Here is an 18,000-nt window from a genome sequence, read left to right as displayed (position 1 = left end):
CTTAATTTTTTGCTTTGTTTGGCCCACATATATTAGGTTGCATGGACAGAAAATAGCATAAATGATGTTGCAACTATTACAATTGGTGAACGTTTTCAAGACATTTCTTACATTTTTGTATACAAATTCCTTACCATCTAGTGAATAGTCGCATACAACACAGGAACCACATTTAGAATGGCCACGAAGCGGTGGTAATTGCCAATGATCATGAAGTGTGGTGTTTCTTACTGTTGGTAATGCAGCCCTAACCAGATGATCTTTCAAGTTTTTATTTTTCTTAAATGCAAAGAGGGGGGTATCCCAATTAAGTGGGCCTGAATTCAGTATGTGCCAGTTCTTTTTTATACACTGCTTGACACGATTAGAGATGGGTGAGTAGGTGGTTACACACACCAATTTGTCAGAAGATTGTTTGGCTTTGGGCTCAAGGAGTGTTTCACGGGGGCAATACCACGCTCTTTTCATGGAGTTTTTTATTGAGCGCCTTGGATACCCTCTCGCTCTAAGTTTTTCAGAAAGAGTGTTAACTTCACAGAAGTAATCCTCCTTTTTAAAGCAATTTCTCCTGAGTCTGAGGAATTGAGAATATGGCAAGCTATCCCTTAGGGCCCTAGGGTGACAGCTGTCGTAGCTCAGTAAGGTGTTTCTTTCCGTAGGTTTACGGAATAATGAAGTATACAGAGAACCATCTTCATGGTGGATATTGAGGTCAAGAAACGAAATATTCTGCCTATTATGGGATAATGTAAAAGTGAGGCCGTTGCAATTGTTGTTAAGCCAGTGCAACAGCCCTTGAAGCTCAGCTATTGTACCTCCCCAGATGAGAAAAATATCATCTATGTACCTCTTCCAGGTAAGCAACCCTTGGTGGAATGGGTTGCTGGGGGACAGGCAAAAATAGTGCCCCAACCCTGGCGATCCTCTATATGGACTGGCTAGAAACTAACACGATCCTGTCCCCCAGCAACCCATTCCACCAAGGGTTGCTTACCTGGAAGAGGTACATAGATTATATTTTTCTCATCTGGGGAGGTACAATAGCTGAGCTTCAAGGGCTGCTGCACTGGCTTAACAACAATTGCAACGGCCTCACTTTTACATTATCCCATAATAGGCAGAATATTTCGTTTCTTGACCTCAATATCCAACATGAAGATGGTTCTCTGTATACTTCATTATTCCGTAAACCTACGGAAAGAAACACCTTACTGAGCTACGACAGCTGTCACCCTAGGGCCCTAAGGGATAGCTTGCCATATTCTCAATTCCTCAGACTCAGGAGAAATTGCTTTAGAAAGGAGGATTACTTCTGTGAAGCTAACACTCTTTCTGAAAAACTTAGAGCGAGAGGGTATCCAAGGCGCTTAATAAAAAACTCCATGAAAAGAGCGTGGTATTGCCCCCGTGAAACACTCCTTGAGCCCAAAGCCAAACAAACTTCTGACAAATTGGTGTGTGTAACCACCTACTCACCCATCTCTAATCGTGTCAAGCAGTGTATAAAAAAGAACTGGCACATACTGAATTCAGGCCCAATTAATTGGGATACCCCCCTCTTTGCATTTAAGAAAAATAAAAACTTGAAAGATCATCTGGTTAGGGCTGCATTACCAACAGTAAGAAACACCACACTTCATGATCATTGGCAATTACCACTGCTTCGTGGCCATTCTAAATGTGGTTCCTGTGTTGTATGCGACTATTCACTAGATGGTAAGGAATTTGTATACAAAAATGTAAGAAATGTCTTGAAAACGTTCACCAATTGTAATAGTTGCAACATCATTTATGCTATTTTCTGTCCATGCAACCTAATATATGTGGGCCAAACAAAGCAAAAAATTAAGCTGAGGATTTCACAACATCGAAGCCGTGGCCGCTGCAAAACACTTAATGCTCCACTGGTTGAGCATTTTCAAGACAAAGGACACACAGAAAATGACATTCGCTTGACTGTGATCTCACAGGTCATCGTTCCGCCCAGGGGCGGTGACCTCACTCGCCTACTGAATCGAGAGGAACTCAAGTGGATTTTGAAGACAGATAGTCTGAATTGCGGACTAAATCTGCAAGACGAATGGAATGCTTTAATCTAGTCTGGGCCTGAATCAGCTTTTTGTTGCTTATTACAGTTCTTAATTTACTGTGTGGTATTACTTGTCTTTTAATCTGTCACTTTAACTCACTTGAGCACTCCACTTCTACCATCACTCCCTCTCCCAAGATGGCCGCCGACGCTTTCCATTGTCTATTTCCATATCACATGCATTCCCCTCTCCTAAGATGGCCGCCGACTTTGTCCATCGTTTACTTCTATGCCCCTCACCATCACTAGCTCTTTGTCCAATCGGCGCTCTACTTATTGGGCAATTGCCTTCCATCACAAGCACGCTAGGGAGCACACCAGCCGACCGACTAACCCGGTAAGCTCTCTACCTGATTCTACCACCTCCCCCGCTCTCTTGCTTCTAGTTAGCCTCCTGATGCCTTGGGTCTGTCTTCCAGGTTCCCTAGGCTCCGACGGACATAACCCGGTTTCCGTGGAATTGTTCGCTTCATTGCGGTAAGCCCCGCTCTCCCGGTCAACTTTAAGACCAATTTTTCACACGCACACCCCTAATATTTCCTTTCCGTTCACTGAGCGACCACAACCTCACCTTCCTTGTGCCAACCGCGACTGGGCAATATCGGTAAGCTCGAGTGTAACTTCTGGTAGTAGACTCTCCCCAAGTTGAGTATAACTCACACACAGTTTCTCGCTGTTACCAGCACTATCCACGTCCGTGCATGTATCACAACCTCATATACCGGTTTAGTGACCATATTGAGACGGTCTTAGATCCCGGCGTACCACTTCGCATCTGCACTCGTTTTTGCACCCACCCGACCGTGGCTGCCTCCACCACATGACCATTCCAGATCCCAGCAATTGGAACTAGCATGCCCAAATGGGACTACTCTGTGAATATATTGCTGCATTTTCACTACAGATACCGTTTGTGCATGGTAGCTAATGTTTTACTGCCCGGCTGATTTTCTCATTTTTTCTGCATGTTCAAATCACAATCTCACAGCAATCATTCTGGACTCCGACAGTTCCCTAGTCCGGTGTTTCACTTGTCACCACCAGTTATTTGTTTTCATTTTCTTGTAGGTTATGTACCTAAATGTATATTTTTCCTTCTCTCCCTTTCTAGGCATTTAGAGGCTAATTTAATGTTAAGGCTTTCATTGCAATGTCCTGATGATGGTCCCCATGATTTGCTAGGGGGTCCGAAACGCCGTCGACCTATTTAGCACCTAATACTAAAACGTGATTACTATGTGATGTAATGGTGCTATAGTTACAAAATCTGTACAATTTGTATTTTGACAGAAAACGTTCTTTTGCCTTAAAAAGCCCTTCTTTGCTATCCTTGTTCACCTCTGTACCTGTTCTGTCAGTACTGGGCACAGGCTTGTGTACCGGACTGGTTGAACTGTGGAAGGTATTCTTTGTGTTTTTAACCTATATATTGAGTAAACCTTGAAGACCTCTGTCCGGCTGGACATGTCCCTCGCAATATAGATTGACTCTGTCTATATTTATTCTTCACTTACCTTTGTATGCATGGGACCATTGTTGCAAGTATAAAGTATGTTCCCCGAGGTCCCTGCTGACTGATTTGGAGCCCCTTGTTGTTATTAACATAACTGGATATTACTCTGAGCATGACCTGTTTCACAATTTTGCATTTTGTTTCCATAACATAGTAATTCTCTTCACGCTCCCTTATTCAGGATTCAGTGCCAGGATATCCTCCCAGGTGATAGTGTACTCTACAAATGTGCGTAACATAACAGCTTAACATAACATATCCCTGTCAAGGCTTGACCTTCAACTTTTTTTGGCTGTCTTGACTCTAGTGGTACCAGAAATTAATGGGTTTTCTATTAGTTAAGAGTGCCGCCAGGCAATAACCTTGGTGCATGTCATGTAAGAAATTTGGAAAGCTTCTGAAAGAGGAGAATATCCAGTGATCTATATCTGTGATTTCCTTGTTTCCTAAGTGCGGGTGTACCATACTTTTATGGATTTTCTATTTGTTTGGGCAATGATCCACACACTAGACACCACTGAATGTTTATGTGTTTGTGGGGGGTTCCATAGTAGATATCTGCAATATTTAGATCTGGCTTCAGCAAGCACCCAACAGATCTTCAGCAAGGAGCCATAATTTGTTTGATTTGTTTTCTTAGCCTAAGGAAAAATCCAGTAAGAATCTTGACTCATTGCTCAAGTACAGACATGCAAACAGTATCTGACTCCTTCTAGGGTACACATCTTTGTGTGTGTGTGTGTGTGTGTGCTACAGCCCATGTGTTTTTGTGTGTGCGGGTGTGTACGTGCGTGCATGTACGTATGTGTGTGTGCATGTGTGCGTGTGCGCCCAAGCAAGGAGCCATACACCTTTTGTGTTTTTATTTAGCCCAAGAAAAATCCAAACAACACCTTGCTCCTTCCTGGGACACGGAATTGTGTGCCTATGTTACGTTATGTTATGTTACATTATGTTATGTGAATTTATAGAGCGCGACTAATCACCGTGAGGGTATCCAGGTGCTGAGTTGGGCAGGTCTGGAGGAGGAGAAGGAGATCTTGCCTGTTTCCTCTGGTGGAAAAGCCATGTCTTGAGGTCCGTTCAGAAGTCAAAGAAGGAGGGGGAGGATCTGAGGTGTTTTGGTAGGTTGTTCTAGGTCTTGGCTGCGAGGTGTGAGAAGGAGCATCCTTCGCTTCTGGTCTTCTTGATGGAAGGGAGGTATGCTCTTGCCTGGGATGCAGATCGAAGGTGTCTGGTGGGTTGGTAGAAGTTGAGGTTGTCGTTGAGGTAATCTGGACCGGTGTTGTGGAGAGCTTTGTAGGCATGGGTGAGTGGCTTGAACATACATCTTCCTGGACTGGAAGCCAGTGGAGATTGTTTAGGTCTGAAGAGATGTGGTTATTTTGTGGGATATTCGGGAGTAGTCTGGTGGCAGCATTCTATATGGTTTGGAGTCAGCTTAGGGCATGGGCTAGAATTCTGATATAGAGGGCGTTTGCATAATCAACTCTATTTGTGATAAGATCTTGAGTGACCGTTCATCTAGTGTTCAGTGGGATCCACTTAAAAATATAGATTAGCAGTCGTAGGATTTGGAGTCATGATGATAGGCAGCATTGATCTGTCTGCTCATGGAGAGGTGGGTGTCCAGGATGATACCAAGGTTCTTGGCATAGTCTGCAGGTGCGAGTGGGTGCAAAGTTTGGAGGGCCACCTGAAGGCGTCCCAGGAGGGAGTGGTTGTTACCGAAGATTAGTACTTCAATTTTGTCTGCGTTGATATGGAGGCAGTTGTTTTTCATCCAAGCATCGACAATGCTCATGCAGTTGGCAAAGTTTGCCTTGGTGGTGCTCTTTAAGTCAGTAAGGGAAAGGATGTGCTGTGTGTCGTTGACGTAGGATACTACAATGTTGATGCCATGGGCTCTGATGATGTCTGCAAGGGTTATCATGTAGACATTGAAGAACGTTGGGCTGAGCAACAATCCTTCCCTCAGGGGCTGCAGGGGCCGCTTCTAAGATCTCTTGTAATTCTGCAGTGTAAGAAATACCTGGGTTTTCCCAAACTGATGACCTACTTCTACACAGGTCAGATGAACCAATGAAAGTATCTGGTGGGGTGGCTTGTTAGAAGAGTATCTTGAAGTGTATGATGTAGTGGTTGGAGCTGGTGCAGTGGCGTAACATAAGCCTGTGGAGCTCGGGCGGCCTCCACACCGCAGGGCCTGTGGGGGCCTATGTTATGCCACTGCACATGGTCTAACTCTGCCTATTTTATACGTCTGTATTGCACTCTATGCATACAAGACTAATATATTTAGGCACCTTTATATAAACCCTCCATCCAAGTTTTCTCAAAACTTTGATCAAAGACTTCGACAAACGATCCGGAAACATTGATTATGGATTAACATCATGGATTAAAACCATAGCCAGAAAAATGGCAGCCTAAAAACAGAGCTTCTGTTCACTTTTCATACGTCCTCATGGTGGGTTCTCGTCAATAGAGCTTTAAACAATTCATAGCATTGGTCATGGAGTGAAACTTTCTTCTACCCTACCCCAGCCTTTGCCCGTGCTCATTTACCCATCACCATTTACTGCAACACAAAAATCATGATCTAAACCTCAGATGTGAGCTTGTTAAATATTGATTGTCACTTCACGATACACCTACAATATTGTTAAGATCTAAGACCACATATTCCTGCCAGATGCTGGACACCTTGCTCCATCATCTTCCCTTCTGCTAGGAATAAGTCCATCTTAAATCACTGCACCCTAACTCTCTGGCCTTCTCCCAATTCGTTTTCACCAACTCTGACATCATCTCTCTTGCTTTCTTTACTACTCGCAGCACCAGAGGGATAACTATCAATGAAGCAGCAGGGGCAGCAGCATAGAAGTCAGTGGACCCTGAGGAGCACACTTAACCACGATTATGGTTGCTTTTTACCACCAAACTTGACTTGCAGGCAGGGGAATCCTTTCCCCAGTTTGCACTTGGTACTATAGCATGCTTGCCTATACCACTGCCCAGCAGTCACATTTCTCCTTTCTCATTCACTGATATACCCCTATCCCCTCTCTTTTAAGGTTTCCACAAAAAATTGTTGTGTATCCCTTGACTAATATACAACTCTTCTTTATTTACATATATCTGCTATTTATGCTTCCACTTGCTCGTAACCATCTAAACTCACTCTATATAAAATACTCTGAGTCCCTTCAGCTCCGTAAGCGCTATATACAAAATTTAAATACATTTACAATCCAAACCTCACACATAGCACTCATTATGCCAAACAAGGGACCTGATTCACAAAGGTAACCTTACACTTATGCGTAAATTTACTACTTTTCGGTATTCACAAAAGTAAGTTACTACTACTAAAAGTAGACTTGGTCTAAGGTTACCTTTTTGAATCCCGAAAAGTAGTAAAGTTAGACTTTTGGTCTAACTTTACCTTTGTAAATACCGATAAGTAATAAAGTTAGACTTTTGGTCTAACTTTACCTTTGGGAATACCGAAAAGTAGTAAACTTACTCTAAAGTGTAAATGTAACTTTGTGAATCGGTCCCAAAGAAAATAAGCCGGTAACCGCTTATTCAAACAACCATATGGAAACAGATTTGTATCTGCAAGCACCACTCTATAGTATGGATCCTACACCGCAAGCTTGCCTCCACGCTCAAGAGCATCCACAAGTTTACTAAAAACTCAACTGTATCACTCTGCTTTACCTCATGCCTGATACCCATGGCATCCCACACGGGCCACATTATAAACCCCCACTTTACCACCAAAAACCAAGTATCATCTTACTCCACCAACCAGAAGCATTTGAGTTTCATTGCAGATCTGACGTGCTAAAAAAATGCTACAATAAAATAAAATACAGTCAGCTGACACATTGAGTACAGAAAATGCATTATCATTTCCATACCTGCCAAAAAAACAGAATTTTCTTTGATCGGTTTTTACTAGTTTTAAGCATGCACTTTTGGGAACCCCCTCTTCTCATTGATTCTTTATGCTGAAGTATGTAGGCGTTGCACTTTTGGTGTAGCCACTTGGTAGGCAGGCCTCAATCTCTCTAAAGTTTTGGAGGGCTTGACCCAGCTGAAATATCAATCCATGTAGGTTAAATTCCCAACTGTTTGTTACAAATGAACACCAGAATTGTAATCAGGTACTGGACAATAATATGACAGGAAAGCTCACAGCCAATGGGGGTTATCTATATCAATGTAAGTCCGTTCTGTTAATCAAACTACCATCCCACCTGTATGAAGCCCATTCTGAAAGCCAGCAGTTAGACATTCGCTACAAAGCTGCTCCTTGTGCTCTGCTTCAGTTGTTGTTCTTTCATAAACAATCTCTGGTTGGCAGAGGTTTGAAGAAATCATATAATAATTTGCAGAATAAAACTCCTAACTTTCATTTGGTTGAGGTGTCAGAGGTTAAGAAAACCTGCAGAATGCCTCCACCCTGTAGGGAATCCATAATTCAAAATGTGGAAAAATGACTATTTATTTGCGTGTCCCCCTTTTTGTTTTCTTTTTAGTTCACAGCACACTTAAAAATGCTAGTGAAGATAGACATCACAAGAATGCCTCTCCATTTAGCCACTTCAGTGTGTCACATAGCTTGATGGCTTACCACATGCATTTCAGTCCTTCAAAACTTCAATTTAACTTGATCAAGTATTCTAGAAAGCTTTATTAAATAGTAAAATCTTCTGCCATTACATCAAATGGAGAGCGTTTTTCTCTCCCAGATCGGTAACCTTCGATGTGGGTGATTCCAGTGGCTGCCTATGGGGATTTGAAAGTAGAAAGACGGGGGATACATGGAGAAAGCACTCTATTTGCATCTTCCCTTTGTATGTGTTATGCAATGGGTCCACTTTGTTGACCCTAGTGTGAGGGTTTACCTCTACATGGACCCACATACTGGCATCACTCTCCTCTTGCTGTACTTGTGACAACACCATCTCCTTTAGGCTGCCATTTCACCAGCACATGCCTTGTCTTCATTCAAGTGGCACTGTGGATGTGGGAACTCTAGGCCACGACACTGTTAACAGATAAACCCAGTAGATGCATAATGTCAGTCATTTCACTTGTCTATGATTTCACCAACCATGCATCACCATACTCTTTTTGTGAAAGCATGTTCTGTCCCCTTTATTAGATACACGTTGGATCCTCGCTTGCACCATCTTGATGTTCCATCCAGCATTTGCTCGCTGATTCAGGTTCACAAATCGAAAAGTCATATGGAGTCTGCTACTTGCAAACATAGAATTTGTTACCTAATTTGAATATTTGTTTTGACCCAAGGAGCCAGTCTAGAAAGCTGCCAACACAACCAATGACACACCAGAAGTACATTCATTTCATGTTGTGACCATATTTCCACATGAGCTTTAAGTGGTATCTAGTTAATACGCTTGAATTGTTATTTTCAGGAAGACTTTTCTGTATCTAAAGTTTGTTATCTCTTTTGCATTGTGCATGTGTTATTCTTGTATCTCTCAGCACCTCTTGCAAGGATAGGCCTAGATCGTGCTAAACGAAAAAGGGTAGCCAAACACTATTTTAAAGCCATTGAAAGTTCTTAGTTAGTGAATGGCTGGAGTTGAGCTTTGTGGAGATTAGTTTAGAGCACACCAGGTCTCAGTTTTGATAATATTTTATTCAATAAAGTGGAATGACCTGTAGAAATATTAGCCTGTTACACAGACGCTCAATGATATTGTGTTATACCTGAAGAATCATTACTTAAAACATTTTAATACATGGTTTTAATCAGAAAATGTCTTTAACGAAAGCCTTTTGTTGAAGTATATATTGATGATATCCTATTTCCTTGACTGAGAGGTGTCTTTGGGGTTCAATTTGTACTTTCAGCTGAGAAGGATGAGTTCTGGTGCAGGAATCTGTGGGACAAGGCACACTCAAGAGACTCCTGATGGAGGATACTATCGCTATGGAGTGCGTTCCTACCTCCACCAGTTTTATGAAGACTGTACAGCTTCTATATGGGAATATGACGATGATTTTCAGATCCAGAGATCGCCAAGCAGGTGGAGCTCTGCTTTCTGGAAGGTACAGTACTATGTCTGCAAAACATTCTTCAATGTCATTATTGCCAACCTTGTCTGTTGTTATCCTCATGAACATAAGCAAGATATAATATGCAAAATATTATATAAACCCAATTTTTACTCATACCGATTTGAGGGAGTATATCCGGTTGTAAAAGGTAAAGTAGCTTTGTTTGTGATGTGTGGTGCTGGAGAAACAGGGACAGTTGCTGAATTTGTTATCTATGGATATTAGGAAAGGAAAATGTACACAAGGAAACAGAATACTTGTGTTACATGTAATCACAGAAACAGCACAGCACAACACAAATGATATATGTGGAAATAGTTATTTTGAGGGAAGTTGTCTGAAGCGAGCCATTTAGACACTTGTCGTTTGAGTGTAAACCGTTAGTTTTATATTTCCTGTTATTGTTCCTCTTGTAAATATCACTGCTCCTCTTTTTACATTAAAGTGTTCCTGTTTATCTTCTATTCTCTCTACTAAATTCTCATTATCCTGGTTTTCATTAACAAATTTTACTTCTCCTATTATAGCCTGTCCTTACTTTTCTTACTTTGTATTAGCACCCTCATTGAGTACCTTGATCTAATTCTAATTTCCACATTGCATGAGTAACCATGCCCAATAAGTAAGTCATGTTAATAAATAATCCTCCATTTTCATTCCAATAGGCAGCAAAACAGTGGTAATCTCTCATTAATGCCAGTAAATAAACTTGCTCTCAAACTTGTTAATTGTCACATCCATTTCAACATGTTCACTTGTAGAATGTCTCAATGTGTATTCTTGTCTTATGTTAAATGCCCCAAGTTCATAAGACAATTATAATACAGAGTGACAAATCATTCAGTGATATACATAAAGGATTGAAAACATGGGCCTTATATATATAAATGGGTAAATAATTTTTTGATTTATATATAAAGAAATAAGAAAAAGATTGAAAAAGAGGATAGAGGAGGATAAAGGAGAAAAGGAAAGTTGACGGAAAATAGAAAAAGAGAAAGCAAAGAGCAAAAAATTATGAAAAGTTACGAGTATAAATCATATTTAACTTTGCGATGTAAGGTAGAAGAGGATACAGTGTGTATTTTATGCTCATCACATACAAAATTCTGCTACGTAAGCATGGATAATATAGAACAGTCTTTCCAACAAGAAAGTATTACTTTAAAATCAATTGCTATGATAAGATCCAGCAGTAGAGGTCTAGGTGAGAGGTGATCAATATTAGGCGAAAAAGACCCAAGGAACACATTCTCTAATGTAAACGGAATATTACATTGAGATACTTTTTAAACAGTAAGACCAAACTAAATTCCAAAAGGTTTGAACATGGCAATACTGGTAAAACATGTGAACTAAAGAGCCATTATATTTAGAACAGGACCAGCGTAGAGGGGAATCAGAGGGGTCAAATTTAGCAACATGTTTGGTGTAATAAAATCTCTATGAAATGGGTGTTGAGAAGGCCGGTTGTAATATGCTCGTTGGTTCCGGCATCGCCACCGCCTTCATATTCAGGCCCTTTGTCGACCGCTGTGGCAGTGGGATCCTTAATCCCGGGATCCTTAATCCCAAAGGAAGCGGCGGTCTTGTGGCAGTCCTACTGCCACACTCATAATAGGGCTGACAGGTGGAGGTAGTCGGACCGCCACTGCGAGTACCGTGGTTCCAGGACCACCATATCGTAATAAGGCCCTTAGTGACTAAAATATTTTTGATTCTGGATGTTGTATTATGGACATTAGAGAATAAGGAAAAAATCCAATTTATTACGATTGTAAGTCCTCCACACATAAAATAATGGTCTACATGAAATTCGGATTGAAATTCTTTGTGTGATGTGTCTGATTTAAACTTTTTTATTTCTTATTTATTTTTTTAGAGTTTTATATAGCGCGAACTAGACCCGAGACATTCGGTATCAGAGCGATTTACATGAGCACCAGTTTCGTTACAGGACACATTCATTTTTGTTAGGCACGGGAAGATTAAATGATTTGCCCAGAATCACAGGATGTTGAGCGTAGTTGCTGAGACTCGAACACGGTTCCCTAGCTTCGAAGTTGACCACTCTAGCTGTGAGGCTACATCCTCTCCCCTTGTATTTAGACTTTCAATCTGAGAAATTATCCAACAATTTGTTAAAGTCACCAGCCATAATCATGTTTAATTAGAGGCATTATCAAGTTTCACCTTAATGGAATGCCAGAAATCAGGGTCTGATTTGACAGGACCACAGACATTAAATAAAGTAACATGTGTGTTATCAAGAATAGCATTTACCCACACTTATTATCCAGCACTATCACATTCAGTTGAGACAACATATATTTTCAAAGTTTTATGGTGAAGGATAGCAGCACTACCTTTACGATCAGCTGCTAGAGAGAAAAAACCTGACCAACCCATTGTCTTCTCAGTTTATCAGGCTCAGAAGAAGCATTACTGTGTCTCTTGTAGAAAGGCAACTTTGGCATTAACTTTAGATAAATTAGAGAGTACCTATTGTTGCTTAACCGGGTGTCCAAGACCATTAAAAACATATAGGAGACACGGGTATAAAAATACAGTAACTGGAGTGACAGGCTGCATAAATGGAAATCGAGACAAAAGACTAGTGTTGGTTATAAAAAGCATGGGAGAAAAACAAGGGAGAGAAAGGTGGTTAAATAACAAGAAAGCCCCCACAGAGAACATAGAGGATGAAATTGGAATGGAGTAAGAGAAGAGTATAAAAAACTGAATAGACAGAAGAAAAGATAAAGGCTAAGTATTCAGATCTGAGGAGACAACTGGTAAAAGTCTGCACTAGGCTTGTCAACACCTTAACAAGATTGACAACAGAGCAGGAACAAATAGAATAAAGCCATATATAGGAAGAGACAGAAATACAAAACATTTTATAGCTTAGTGGCATCAACATCCATTTTCTGTGTTGCCGTACTCTGGAGAAACAGCTTAGCTTCAGTTGTAGGGGATCATCAAAGGATCTAGTGGTTCTCTTGTAGGTTATTTTGCATAAGCAGGGGAGAAGAATGTCATAACCAATATTCATTTGCCTCATCTGTGGCCTCAGGGAGAGGAATTATTTACGTCTGGCATTGGTTGCATTGGAAAGATATTGAGAGATGAAAATTGTATAACCAGACAAGTCACAATTTGTCTTTAGCTGCCTTCAGGACAAACAGATCTGTAAACTGTAAAAAAAAAAAAAATAAGCATAATAATGCCTCTGGGTTTAGTAGAATATGGATTAAGGCGACCCAAACAATGTGCCCATTGCAGGTACAGAGATGAAGACGCAGGAAGGTCAAGCGGGTGTGGAAGGAATTTCCTAAAAAGAGCAAGTAAATTATGTCCTTAAAGATTCTCTGGCTGACCATATAGACGGAGATTGTTGTGATGATTCCTATTTTCCAAATCCTCTGTGTGGAGCTTAAACTTTGGATTTAGTATTCCAAAAGTGGATTTGTTTTAGACATGTCCCACAAAGAGCTAATACGTTGTTCCAGTTCCACCACCTTGCACTCCATAGCAATCCATCTGTTTTCAATCTGCAGTAATTTCTGATTAGTAGTACTCAGAAAAGGTTGTAGACCTCTCACCCACTCAAGAATACTATCCAAAACTGGGTTGCTGGAGGACATACTAGGCGAGGGAGGATCATTTTTGACCGACTTGGGCTTGGTGTCAAAGGGGATTGTCTTTTCTCTGATGAAGGAATCACTAGCCATTTTAATGTGGAGCATGACAGTGCAAAATATGTTCTGTGGGGATTTTAGTCTGCCCATTAAAGTGAAACAAAGTCACAGGGCAATGGGTAACACAATACCAGAGAGTTTCAGCAAAAACAGTAGAGAGGAGGAAGAGTAGGAAATGAAGAGGTATGAGGAGGTCAGAAGAATAAATCATATACAAAACATCTCTCAAAATATTAGTCATACGAGTAATCCATTAAAAAGAGATTATAAAAACTGGTCAGAAGGAATTCAGAAGAAACCAAGCAGAGGATCAACCTTCAAGAAGTATCTTGGGATATGTGTGGAAACCCTCATGGAGAAAGCATGAGCGATGTGCTATACAAAATGGTACCCTTTGAATAATAAATCCTCACCTTTTTGACAAGGACAATGGTAAAAAATCAGAAGAGGGACTACCACAGAGGATTAGGCACGTCTCAATGCAGAGCTGTTGCGGCCTGAGCCGTCAACCAGAGACATTAAGGCCTTTTCTGATGATAAACTAAAGTTTCAACCTCTCAAGAAAAAGAAAACAAAATGCAAGTGTTGAGCCCCACAAAATAGCGCCCGCTCACATCATAGCCGGTAAGCATCTTGCCGAACTGCCAAGACGAGGACAGCTGCATTTATAAGAAAAAAGTCATTGAAGAGCTCAAGCATTTGAAGAGGTAGAGTCTCAGATGAAAAAAATAAGCCTTTTTGCTGCAAAGGTAAGCTCAATGAAGCCTCTCACAAATCCGCTGCCGTATTGATCGCCATGGTAGCCACCCCCCCCTTAAATGCTCCATTCTAATATACCCATTTAATTCAGCCCTGCTTTGCTTTATTTCTTTAGCTAATTGCGATGTAATGAGAGTTATAGTTATGGAAAGTAATAACACATGTGAGGAAAGTAGAAGAAAATTACAATGAGTTGCATACCATATGTGCACAGGGATAATTATATTAACATCTGCATATTGAGATAAGGTATTGAAATGAGATGCAGAGTATTGAATTTAAATTTAGAGCTAAGCAATTTTCCTTTAGTGATATGGTCCTTAATAGTGGAAACAATTGATTGCACGAGGTAAGGGAGTAATTCATATGAGAATGAGGCAGTTACCTTGAAAATAGTGTAATCAACATTGGGTTGGAGCAGAAAGAATAAGAATGGGCTAGAAATCTTTATAGAGAAATGGAGAAATTAAAAGCTCTTTGGTGCAGTTGAAATGGAGGTGAGCGCAGTATAAAAGATGGGTGGCATTTGCTTAGAGGATTGGGATGATTAAAAAGCAAACTGGGAAAATGGAAAGACTATATAGCACAATGAAAACTTATCTGTAGAAAATGAAATGGGATGTGTCATACAAAACGTTGTTTAATGGAATTGACTTGACAAATAAATAAATAAAAGAATGTTTGACTGATAAATACTGCAGATAGTGAGTAAATGATAGCAGTAGCGGCATGTGAATATAAGGTTAGACAAGTGCAAAGATTGATAACATGTTTTGGGAGTAGCCAGCTTGAAAGTATAGAAAATATTGTTTCCATCATTTTAGGTTGGCTGCCTCAACATCAGGTCACTTTGCATCATGCAATGTGGCAGTCATCTTAGAAATATGAAAACATTATTTTCTATAATTCCAAGGTTTCAGGGCATGGCAGCATGCCACATTGTGACATGCAGTATGGCGGCTATCTTGAAAGTATAAGAAATAGACTTTCAAGATTAGAGGTTGCTGCTATTGGCTTTGTCAGTACCAGTGAATTTTACAAGCATCCATGATTGGTAAAGTCAATAGTGCCAGCCAGCATTGAGCTGGTGAGAAAGGGAGAGACCGTTGGGAAAGCGAGAGGCAAGAGGCACCGGAAAGTGCTGCGGGACCACATCCACAGCATCACCAAGCCCACCATGCAGCACTAGTCGACGTCATGCAAATGTTTGACCTACACACAGGAGAGTTAAAAGGGGGAGAGTAGGCAGGGGAGGCCAGGGGTGAAAGAGAGTCAGCATGAGTGTTATTTAAGTGTACACACAGCAGAGGAAAGGGGCAGGATATGCATTCCTATAGAGTGCTAAATAAGGAATTAAATACGAAAACAAGAAAAGTTGTTTCATGATATCAGCAGTGAGAGGGTACACCTCATCTTTTCAAAAGTGAGCCCCCCACCACGCCCAGTGTCTCGATACTCTCACGGGTGAGTAGTCGCGCTTTATAAGAAACCTGATTGATTGATTGATTTGAAGATTGATAGCTCCACGGGTAAGACACACTGGAGTAGTGAGAAAATCTATCCAATCAAAAGTAGGGAACTGTGATAGAGAAGGAAGTCATGCAGTTATGAGCAATGGGCTGACCCACAACTATGTATTACTGTATGCAATGCTGTCTGCACAAGATGTCTGAAGGCGTCTTTAGGGATACAGCAAAAAGAGTAAGTGGGACAATTCAGATGATGAGTGGAGCACTAAACACAAAGATTTGAAAGTTTGAATGGGGGATCTGAAATACGGGAAAGTCATGCAATCTGTGCTAAAACTACAAATGTGGTCTGAATCCTGCTCCATTTGTTCCTAAAAATATCAAGACCATTCAAACAAAAATCTTGTGATCTTCCTGTTGGCCACAGAGGGCATCTTTTAAAGCTGAGTACACTTATTGTAGCCCAAGATTCATAACTCTGCTTCTTATGCTGCTCTTTCACACAATCACAGTTATTTCCTTTAGTTTCACTACTTCCCACTAAGAGTGAGGCTGTACGGTACATCTGGAAGAGTTATGAGGGATTGAGAAAGTAAAGGAAAAGATCTTTCAGAGAAGGTAGGTGATTCTTTCACTGCAGTTATGATATTAAGTAGACCTTGCAAGTGCTATCGGGTATATAAGAGTGAGTGCAGTTGTGCTGGCCATGTTAGCCTTCAAGATCTTGGTTTCGCACTGTTAATATTGAGGGTTGGGATGATGTAGCTACCACCTTGTTGGTCTTCTATTGCTTCTGCAGATGGGTATGGGAGAGTAGGGCTAGGTCATCTGCAAAGTCCAGGTTGTCTAGCTGTGTCCTAGGTGTCCACTGGATCCCATTACTTCTCCTTGCTGTGGATGTCTTCATGATCCAGTCTATGGCCAGCAGGAAATGAAAAGGCGAGAGCAAATAACCCTGGTGGACTCCAGTCCTCACTTGGAAGGCTTCCGTGAGTTGCCCTCCATGGTCTATCTTGCAGGTCATTACCTAGTAAAAGAGTTCCTGATGATTCTTTAAAGTTTATTTGGCACACCATAGTGGCGAAGATTCAAAAGGTTTTCTCTGTCCACACTGTCAAATGCCTTCTCTTAGTCGATGAAGTTCATATAAAGGGGTGAGTTCCATTCCATCTGCTGCTCAGTTATGATGCACAGTCTTGCAATCTGGTATGTATAGGATCTATCTTTGTGGAAGCCAGCTCGCTGATCTCACAACTGAGTGTTGACTTGTTCTTCTATTCGGTTAAGAATGACTCTGTTGAACACTTTGCCTGGGGTTGATAGAAGAGTTATCCATCTTTAGTTACTCAGGTCACCTTTCTTGGAGATCTTAATGAGATATCCCTCCTTCCAGTCAGACGGCACCTTTTCCTCCTCCTAGATCCAACATTGGGCAGAGCATGTCCACTGATGTTTCAGTGTTTGCCTTCAGTTTTTTTGCAGAAATGTTGTCGGTCCTGCTGCTTTCCCATTTCTCAAAAGTTTGATGGTGTGCCGTATTTCTTCCTTGGGTGGTCTGCTGGAGTCAATTGGCAAGCCCTTGTCAGCTTGCTCTATGTTTAGTGGAGACTCTGGCACAGGCTGGTTCAGCAGTTCTTCAAAGTGCTCTTTCCATCTTTGTTGTTGGCCTGCATTACTGATAACTTTCTTCCCAGTTTTGTCTTTAACCCCTTGGATGCGGTGTAAATGTTTGCGCTGTGCGGGGGATTTGAATAATGGGCGAGATTCGGACGGCCCCCGGCCGTCCTCCGCACATGCCCACCGTGACGCATGACGGCCGGGGACCGTCATGAGCATGCAGGGGTTAGCAGGTCTTTCTGGCTTGCTGAATCTGCTTTAGAGTTTCCTTGTTAAGCTGTAGTGTGCTTTCAAGTTTCCATGGCTTGCTACTTCCTGAGCTTCTGTGGCAAGACCATCGATGAATCTTCGTTTGTCTGCTCTTAAGCTTCTCTTTGCTTCCTTGCTGGTTTTGCTATATTCTCCTTGAGCTTTTGCTTTTTCTGCTCTTGTTTCGCTGGTATTGACTGCAGTTTTAGTTTCCTTTCTCTCTTGGATTTTGTAGAGAGTCTAGGTGACAATACATTCTTTATGTTGGTGTTTCTTGGGACCAACACCTCCTGGCAGGTTGATGTCACTGATTCTTTGATCGTCTCCCACTGGCTTTCTGCTAGGTGTCAGTCATCTTCTAATACTTGAAGAACTTGAAGCTTGTTACTGAGAGTGACTGAGTATTCACTCCATTTCTGTGCATCTTTGAGGAGGGTGGTGTTATATTGCTGGTGTTAATTTGTCCTTTCCAACCATGCTTTCCTGAGCTTTCGCCTG

At 41.3% G+C, this 18,000-nt stretch overlaps 1 protein-coding gene across 1 annotated transcript in view; it reads left to right on the top strand.

Moving 5' to 3' along the window:
- The window catches only part of NRSN1 (neurensin 1), a 126,357-nt gene that overhangs the window by 83,313 nt on the left and 25,044 nt on the right, over positions 1–18,000 (top strand). The window contains exon 2 of the mRNA XM_078687929.1: positions 9,501–9,698. Coding sequence (XP_078544055.1) covers positions 9,510–9,698 — 189 coding nt within the window. The 5' untranslated portion in view covers positions 9,501–9,509. The remainder of the gene's footprint in view (positions 1–9,500; positions 9,699–18,000) is intronic.

Source organism: Lissotriton helveticus, chromosome 4_1 (genome assembly GCF_964261635.1).
Source record: "Lissotriton helveticus chromosome 4_1, aLisHel1.1, whole genome shotgun sequence".
In the NCBI taxonomy this organism is placed as follows: Eukaryota; Metazoa; Chordata; class Amphibia; order Caudata; family Salamandridae; genus Lissotriton; species Lissotriton helveticus.
Note: the sequence above shows the minus strand (reverse complement) of the source record. Positions and strands in the feature narration are given on the sequence as shown.